This window comes from Plasmodium reichenowi, chromosome 7 (assembly GCF_001601855.1).
Source record: "Plasmodium reichenowi strain SY57 chromosome 7, whole genome shotgun sequence".
Taxonomy (NCBI): domain Eukaryota; phylum Apicomplexa; class Aconoidasida; order Haemosporida; family Plasmodiidae; genus Plasmodium; species Plasmodium reichenowi.
In genome coordinates, this window is record NC_033652.1 from 412953 (window position 1) to 423169 (window position 10217).

Here is a 10217-nt window from a genome sequence, read left to right on the forward strand (position 1 = left end):
ATGAGTTATAATAACAAATTTAATGATAAAAAAAGATTTTTATCAACATCTTATCAAGATGTAAATAATTTTGCCAATGCACAGAATACCCAACCAATTACAAATCAGCAATATTTTTATCCTCTTATACCTCAGTACCCTTTTGCTACTACCGCATATAACCCTAATATAAATTATCCGAGTATGATACCAGTAAATAATAACTATAATAATTATAATAATAAAAGATTAAATAAAAAAAAAAAGAGTTTTCATAATTTTAATAAATATACAATGGAAGTAAATTCTAATATAAGAGAAGCAGTTAATGATCCATGGACTCATTTATATGGAAAATATCCAAATATTCAATTTAAATGAATAAATAAATACATCTCAGCATATAAACAAACAAAAAAAAATATATAAATATAAATATATATATATATTTTTATATATATGTGTTTATTCCATCCTTGTAATAAAGACAAATAATTACATAGGAACAAGCTTATAATGAAGAAGAACTAGCATATATTAACAAATTGTTTGTTTTATTTTTTTTTTTTCTCATGTCTTGATATATATACTTCAAACAACTTATATATATCCAAATATTATATTACATATGCATATCTATAAAACCTTTTAATTTTATGTTTTATGTGTATATATAAATATTACTTTATTATTTATTTTATTTTATTTATTTTATTTTATTTTATTTTTTTTGTGTTTTCAAATTTTTATTTACTCAAACATTTGTTTCATTTAACATTTAAAAAAAAAGAAAAAGAAAAAAAAATTTATAAAAATTGTATATGAAAAAAAACAAAAAGCATTTTTAAAAATATTTTAATATTCTCTTTGTTGTTTAATTAAAATTAGAATATATATATATATATATATATATATATATATATATATATATATATGAACAAGAAAAAAAAAAAAAAATTCGGACAACCTTAAATTGACCAAATGCAAAGATTATATATGAATTAAAAAAAGGAAAAAATATATACATAAATAAATATGTACACATATCAAAACATACACACATATATATATATATATATATATATATATATATATATATATATATATTATCTGTGTGATGTCATTTTCTGTCCAACATAATGGATAGTAGTATAATATCACCAATCTCATAATTTAAAGATAGTAAGGTTTTATTATCTTCTTTATAATTATATATTGTACTATGTACCTTTGATAAAAATGTTAATTGTTTTTTTTCATATGAAAAAACTTTAAAAATCCATTGAGCATTTCTTTGTCTACTATCTTTATAGAAATCTTTTACAAGCGTAACAATTTCTCTCATGGTGATATCTATCCATGCATATATTTGTAATTCATTACTATTATTATCTTTAGTTAATATATCCATATCATCAACATTATACTCTTTATCCACTTTATAAAACAACCGAAGAAGAAAAGGACATGTTTTTTCCCTATTTATTATTCCTATCTTATCAATTCCATTCATGTAAGAGTTAGAATAACGACTGTTTTTATTAATAGATATATTATTTATATAGGATGAACGTTTATAATTATTATATTTAGATGATATATCATAATTAGAAGAACTTTTCCTTTTTTTATTAATATCATATTTCGATATAAAATCGTTATTTCTATATTTTTCATTTTCATTGTATCTTTTAATATGCTTCTCTTTTTCTAAATCTTTCTTATCATAATATTTAATGGAAATGTCTTCCCTATATGAACTACGTCGATGATAATCTATATGATCATTATTTCGATAGGTTGTATGGTTATTTGTTCGATTATTTACACGATCATTTTTACGATTAGTCGTAAAATTTTTATTACGATACATACTACTATAAGTATTATCACTAACATAATTATCATCAGTATAATGATTATCTCGTCTTTTCCTCTTTTTCTTTGTTCTTAATAATAAATTTTCTTCATCACATTTTCTTTTTTTCTTATCCTTACATTCATGTTTCTTTATTTTATAATAAGAATCACTAGAACTTATTCTATTTCTATTTCTACTATTGGAAGCGAAGAAATCTTCGGATATTTCCCTACTAAAATAACTATTCTTTTCATCTCCTGTCCCTTCTAAAGAATGTGTTCTTTCCTTATTATAAAAGAAATCTTTACTTGTGTCCTCATGTTTTTCATTTTTCCATGTTCTTTTTTTTTCTTTGTTTTTTTTTTTCTTTTCTTTTAATAATTCTTCCGTGTGTTCCTTTATATGACCCTCTTCATCATAATAATCACTGTCCTTTGCATTATCCTTATCCTTTTTTGTTTTGTGTTTTCTTCTCTTAAAATCTTCATATGAACTTAAACTTATTGAATATAATGATTCGTTCGTGTCCCTTTTTTTTTTTTTTTTTCGAGAATAATCTTTTTCTTTGTCTGAATGTTTTGATGTATAATATTTTTCTTCTTTATCATGTTTTTTTTTATTTTTTTTTTTATTTTTATTTTTCCCATTTTTTATAGTGTCACTTTCATTGCTATTATCGCTTATATCTTCATAATAGCTAGAAAAAGAAACAGTACTTGATCTACTGTATTTTTTTTTTCTTTTATCTTTATTGCTTTTTGATATGTTTCGATCTTCTTTTTTTTTTTTTTCGTCTTTATAATTATCATAATAACTGATACTAGAGGAATAGGATTTTTTTCTTTTCTTTTTCTTTTCCTTATGTTTCTCTTCTTTATATTTTTTTCTTTTTTTCCTATCACTGGAATGATTACTATAGCTATTATGAGCATGGCCATTATAATTATCATGATCGTACTTATCATATTGATAGCAATCACGTTTGTTATATTTATCTTCCTTTTTTTTTTTATAGTTAGAACTTTCTTTCTTGTTTGCATTATCCTTATTTTTCCTTTTCATTTCTTTGTATTCACTATTATCATCTTTACTAAAAGATGATAAACTCATCACACTAATACTAGAAGAAGAATGGTAGTCTTTTCTTTTCTTTTTTTTCTTTTTATGATAATAATAATTATTATTATTATTATTATCCCAATTTTTTTCTTTGGATACATTATCGTGTACTACATTATTACTTTTATTATTATCATCATCTTCCGAATATGTATCTTTTTCAACTTTTTGACCTTTGGATTTATTCTTCAAATGTTTTCTATCATAACTTGGTAATCTCTTCTTTTCATATTCATCTTCTTCGATATTTTTATTTGACCTTTTTGTTGAGAAAAAACTTGAAGAAGATTTCTCGTTTGAACTTAAACTCAAACTTACACTTCTGCTCATTATGAAAAATAAAATTAGAAAAAAAAAAGAAAAAGAAAAGAAAAAGGGAAAATGAACTAATTATACATAACAAAAATAAATAAATAAATAAATATATAAATATATATATATATATATATTAAAAAATATATTTTATTAAGGGGAAAATAAAATAAAAAAAAATATATAAAAATATATATAATTTTAATATATATATTATTATATATATATATATGATTATATAAGTGTGCCTTTTTTTAAAAATTAAAATATACACCTATATATTATGTGTTAATATAATAAAAAAGAATAAAAATATTAAAAAATATATTTTTTTATATTCATATGAAAATTTTTCTATTTTTAAAAAAATAAAAACTTTCATAAAAATGAATTTATATAATAAATCATATATATTAATCCAAGAAACATATTATTGAAAAATGAAGGAAATATATACATAACAGTATGAATATTTATTTTATATATATTTTTAAAAGAACTTATTTACACATGAATATGTACAATGATATAGAAAACGTGAATATATTATAGTAAATTGAAGTGTTTTTCTCATTAATATATATATATATATATTTTAAGTATTTTAATTTATTTATATTTATAATTATCCATAATATATCAATATTTAAAACATAAATACTTTATTATAAAAATATGCTTTGTGAATAATATACAAACACTACTTAATATATCATTTTATTTTTTGCATAATAACTTAACATTTTATAAGATTCAGATGTAAGTTAATAAATCAAAAAAAAAAAAAAAAAAAAGAAAGAAAGAAGAAAAAAATGTATCATACGAATTTATTCTCCCTCTTTATTAATATTTTAAATGATATATGAATACACATACATGTATATATATATTGGTCCAAATAATTATTGTTATAAAAACAAAATTATGTTCTTAACTAATACTTTTTTAATGATGTGAAAAAAAACATATGGAAATTACAAAGATATATATGTACATATATACGCTTATATATATATATATATATATATATTTTTATATATACCAATTTCATTATTGTAAACATTATTCATTTTGAGAAAATGTTTATATAATTTTATAACCATCTACTGTTTATTAATTATCACAACAATAATAATTATTACAATATTTTTTAGTAGAAAATAATGTTGCAATGATATATTATAAATGATAAGTCTACTTCCTACTTTCCATTTATATAAACATTATTTACAAATTAAAATTTTCTGGAAATAACATTATATTGTGTTTTATATCTTTAATCGATTTTTAATTAATTGTATATATATATATATATATATATATATATATATATGTATTTATTTATTTATTGTAAATTAGTAATAATAAGAAAAACAAATGTAACTCTTATGTGATTTCCATTATGTTAGGATATTTAAAAAAAAATTAAAAATTAAAAAATAAGAAAACTTTTATTTCATAATAAAGATTATACGTTTCACTCTTTTCCAATAACAAAAAATATATATATATTTATATTTTTCATCATACAAAAACTTTCATATTTTAATTTAATTTAATTTAAATATTTTTTTTTTTTTTTTTTTTTTTTTTCAGTAACTTTATTTTTTACATAATCTTATATTCCTGTATTAAATAAATAAAGGAAATTTATTTAATATCATCCTTTTAAATGAGGACACATTAAATATAAAAATTTATTTTGTACTTGATTAATAAATTTATAATTTCCCTGTATACATATATATGTATTTTTTTCCTTTGAGTAATATTTATTATATTATATATATATATGTATTATTTATATATAACATATAAAGCACATTTTACATTGGGCTTATAGTATTAAAAAATATATACATTATTATATAATATACATATATATATATATAATATGCGTATATATTTTTTTCTTCTTTTTTCTTTTAAATTAAAAAATCATATAATCATTTTTTTTCCATTTCTTTAATTAGGGTAATTTTCTTTCACAATTATATTTTAATATATTATATGTATATATATTAGTATGTATAAGATTTATGTGATGAAAATTATTTTTATATAAATATTAATTTTACATTAAAAATATATATATATAATAATATGTATTAATTTATTTTAATTATATATATATATTTATTTATTTATAATTTTTTTTTTTTTTTTTTTTTTATATATTTGTACTAATATTCATATAGAAGAAAAATATTCTTGGGACCTTTTTTATATATATAGTTCCCCAAATATGTACATAAATATAAATCATATTTTATATTAATTAAAATGATAAGCATATAATGAAAAAATATATATATATATTATTTATATATATATATAATATTCGTAGAAAAATTATTGATTTATATATAATGTACATTTTTACAGAAAATTTTCTTATATATATAGTTTTCTCCTTTTATGTATAAAACATATGTTTACAATTTAAAGGATAAAAGTATATAATATTTATTTTTACATATAAATAAATATATATTTATTTTTACATATAAATAAATATATATTTATTTATATATATATATTTATTTATTTATTTACATATCAGGGGCACTATTTTCCTTTTTTTTTTTTTTTTTTTTTTTCTTTTATTTCTTCTTCATTTTGTTGTAAATATAAAAATAATATATTTACAATGAAAAAATTGAAAAATACACTTTTTATTTTTGGGTCAGGAGAATGTGGTCAGTTACCCCCAGAATATTGTACTGACTATGTTCAGGTAAATCCAACAGCTATTCCCAATTTACCAAATGATATTGATGAAGTAATATGTGGGTCTATGCATACAATTATAAAAACAACAGATGATAAATTATATTCTTTTGGTTGTAATGATATGGGTGTATTAGGAAGAAAAACATATTCGAGTGGAATAAAAGATTTAGAACATTCTCCTACTTTAATTAATTTTACGTTTCCTTCAAAAATAAAAAAAATTACATGTGGTGATAACCATACAGCCATTTTGTTAGAGAATGGTAAGGTATATATTACTGGAGGATTTCGAGATTATTGTGGAGTATTAGGGTTACCATCATTTGGAAAAAAAAACGAATTACTAACAAAATCGTTTGAATTTATAGAAATACAATTTAGTTATAACAACAACAACAATAATAATAGTAATAATAATAATAATAATAATGGGGGCATATTAAAAAGTCAAGATTCTTATGAAAATCATATATATGATAAATCAAATAACACAAATGATCTAAAAGATGAAGATATAAAAATAATTAATATAATATCTGGTGAAGATCATTTAGTTTGTCTTGATGAAAGTCACGAATATATTTTTACCATGGGGAATAGTGATTCATGTCAAGTGTGCAATAACTTTTATGAACAAGAAGATTCAGAAGAACAAAGAATAAAATATGTATATCCAAATTGTTATCATTATACATATTTTGGATTTGAAAATAAATTTGAAAATATTTATTGTGGTGGAAATAATACATATGTTCAGTTGGAAAATTCTTTAGATGTATATGGTATTGGTAGGAATGCATATGGATCTTGTGGTGTATCTTCAAAAGATAATATAATTAAAAAATTTGAAAAGATTCAAGAATTATCACAAAAGAAAATTAATCAATTATGTGGTGGACAAAGTTTTACAGTCTGTTTATTAAATAATAATGATTTATATATATGGGGTAATAGAGAAATATTAGGTATGGAATATGATGATGATGCATATTCTCCTTTAGAATTAGATTTTTTTAAAAAAAATAATTATATTGTAAAAAATATTACATGTGGTACTGATCATTGTTTAGTTTTGACAGATAATGGAAAATTATTTGGATGGGGTACAGGAGGTAACGAATTTGATGAAAATACCTCCTTAGCTGTTATTGAAAAAAATGAACCCTCAGAAATTGATTTTTTTAAATTCGTAAAAAAAATGATTTTAAAATGTAATAAAAATGATTCTGAATTACTACATCAAAATTTAATACAAATTGTGTCTTTTGCAGGAGGTTCATCTCACTGTGCATTTATTTCATCACATATAGATACTGATAGGGTGTCTGTAAAGAGGGGATATGATGAAATATATGATGAAGACATGTTAAGTAAAAAACACAAAAGAGATAATAATAATAATTATAATTGTATTCAAAATGAGAACAGTGATCTAGAACAAATTGATGCTCATGATGAAATTGTAAAAAAATATTTAGAAGAGAAAAAAAATCAAATACAAAATGAAGATGATAAAATGGATAAAACATATATAGTTAATAAAAATAAAGGAAAAGATCATACTTATATTAAAGATACTTATTATGATAAACCTACAAATAAATATTCAACAAAAGATATGTGTCAACCTTTAGATAAAATAAATGAACAAAGTGAAGGTTCCAACTTACCAAGTGAACAAAATAAAAGACGAAGAAGTGTTAAAACTAAATCATATCTAAGTAATGAAAGCCCAACAAGAAAACAACCTAGAAGGTCATGTAAAGAACATACATCATTAAATGAAAATGCAAATAAAAAATTCTATCAAATTATTGATAAACCAATAATAAAAAAAAAAAGAAAAACTACTACTTCAATGAAAAACAAAAACACCAACCTAAAAGAAGCACAATCACCAAGTGGAAAAAGAAAAGTAAAATCTGTGGGATCAAGAAGGGAAAGTTTATCGACACCTATCTCCAAAAAGGATAATTTAAAAAGAGAATAATATAATGAATTATTAGAAAATAAAATGAATAAAGTGAAATTCACACAACGACAAAATTGATACATTAATATGTATATATATATATATATATACAATTATATTAAGTACAAATATATCATTGCAACATTAATGTGAAATGATCTATTTTATTTTTTTTTTTTTTATCATTCATTCATTCTATTATATATATATATATATATATTTATGTATATATAAATATTTATTTTTGACATTTTATTTGTTTCTTTCATTTTATGTTATTTATTTATTCATTAATCTTTATTTTTTCAATTATTTTAAAGAAAACGTTAGTGTATAATTTTTTACATTTCATAGTAACAAAACATAAAATGAATAATTATAAATTATATATCTATGAAAAAATTAAATTTATTATAAAATGAAAAATGTTAATATAATATATATATATATATATAATAATTGACTATATTTCATATATAAATGACATTTTAAATATAATATAAAAAAAAAGAAAAGAAAATCAAAAATTACATTCATTTGTATCCATATTTATTAACTAAATATGTGGTAAAGTATCCATAAATATATGTGTAATATTTTAAATATTTTAATCAATAATTTTTTTTTTTTTTTTTTTTTTTTTTCCTTTTATAATAAAAATATAAAATGTAATAAATTGACGTACTACTATAAATGACAGTAACCTTTATAATTAATTAAAATTTAATGACTATATTCTTTGTACTGAATTTAAGCATAATATTATTATAATATATGTCTACAAGTTATATTTATAAAAAATGATATGTATAATATTCAAAATAAAAACAAATATATATATATATATATATATTGGAATAAAATAAATATAATATATTGTTAAATATGTAAATTAATTATAATATATTATAAAAGCAGAATATTTATAATAAAACATGAAAAAAATATAAGTATATATAAATATTAAAAAATATTGGCATATTTAAAATATAAATAAATATAAAAGTGTATATATTTTTAATTATTTTAATTAAATTAAAAATTTATTATTTATATTTTTTAAAAATATATAATTGTATTTTATTATACAACACAATATATGTATGCACATAAAATATATATATATATATATATATATATATTATGTGCGCATATACCATTTTAATATTACTTTTATGTTAGTACTATTATTAAGCTGCCTCAGTAGCCCAGTCGTTAGGTATGTAGCTTTCCTTGTGAGAACGTTGGTTCGACTCCGCTTGCCGACAATTTCCTAAGAAAAGTTGCAGACCGAGCTGCTGAGTTACTCGGAGGGGGGTGGCGCAATTTTTTTATACAATTTTATATATTAAATATTATAATACTTTAAATATATTTTTATTTTATATAAATTTATCTTTATATTATTTTATATTTTCTATAATTGATATGTTTTTCAAAAAATAAATGAAAAAAAATAAGAAATTATAATTGTATTTATTAAAACATATATAATATACAAAGTGAATAATTAATTTAATTAAATAAATAAATAGTCATATATATATGTATTTTTTTTATTTTTTTCAATATAATAAATATTTTTGTAATATATATATTTTAATATCACAAGTAATTTTATAACAAATATATTTTTTAATACATATGTTTGTTTTGATAAGTATTTTTATATTGTATGTATTCATTTATATATATATATATATTTTTTTAATATATGATCTACATATGTATGTTTCTTTGTCTATTTGTTTCGATAGGTACTCATTTATATATAAATATAATCAATATGTATTTTTATAAATAGATTCAATCTATCGATTATTCTTCTTGTTTTGTTTTGTTTTAAATATCATAAAAGGTAAAAAAATAAAAAAGAACAATATTAAATCTTAATATTAATACTATCACAAATTAAAACTGATAGTTATACAACTATTAATACTTCTAATAATATTAATAGTAGTATTAATAACAAATAATAACAATAATACAAATAATAAAATATTATTATATTCAATTTTTTCAAGTAGCTTATATTTTTAATCTAAATAATATTAACTACTATAGTCATTAAAATAAATATATATAACACTACATATATTTATGTAACACTATAGATATATATATACAACTGTATATAATAAGACCACAGTATTAAAAAATATAATATAACACAATATAATCATGTTATGTATATGTACTAAAAATATAATATAATTTATAACACTAAAAATTAAATAC

The 10217-nt window shown here is 18.7% G+C and overlaps 3 protein-coding genes and 1 non-coding gene across 4 annotated transcripts; 3 read left to right on the plus strand and 1 right to left on the minus strand.

Annotated features, from left to right (window-relative positions):
- Window positions 1–360, plus strand: PRSY57_0709500 (hypothetical protein; the record flags this gene model as incomplete). Its single annotated transcript, XM_012906756.1, has 1 exon — window positions 1–360. One exon carries the CDS (start codon window positions 1–3, stop codon window positions 358–360), a length of 360 nt encoding a protein of 119 aa, XP_012762210.1.
- Window positions 361–1099: 739 nt separating this feature from the next.
- PRSY57_0709600 (sin3 associated polypeptide p18-like protein) lies at window positions 1100–3289 on the minus strand (the record flags this gene model as incomplete). Its single annotated transcript, XM_012906757.2, has 1 exon — window positions 1100–3289. The coding sequence occupies one exon, from the start codon at window positions 3287–3289 to the stop codon at window positions 1100–1102; it is 2190 nt and encodes a 729-aa protein (XP_012762211.2).
- Window positions 3290–5921: 2632 nt separating this feature from the next.
- PRSY57_0709700 (regulator of chromosome condensation, putative) lies at window positions 5922–7994 on the plus strand (the record flags this gene model as incomplete). Its single annotated transcript, XM_012906758.2, has 1 exon — window positions 5922–7994. The coding sequence occupies one exon, from the start codon at window positions 5922–5924 to the stop codon at window positions 7992–7994; it is 2073 nt and encodes a 690-aa protein (XP_012762212.2).
- A 1174-nt stretch (window positions 7995–9168) lies between these two features.
- Window positions 9169–9302, plus strand: PRSY57_0709800. Its single transcript, XR_002204053.1, has one exon. It is a non-coding gene; the product is annotated as an RNA of unknown function RUF6-1 (non-coding RNA).
- The last annotated feature ends 915 nt before the right edge of the window (window positions 9303–10217 follow it).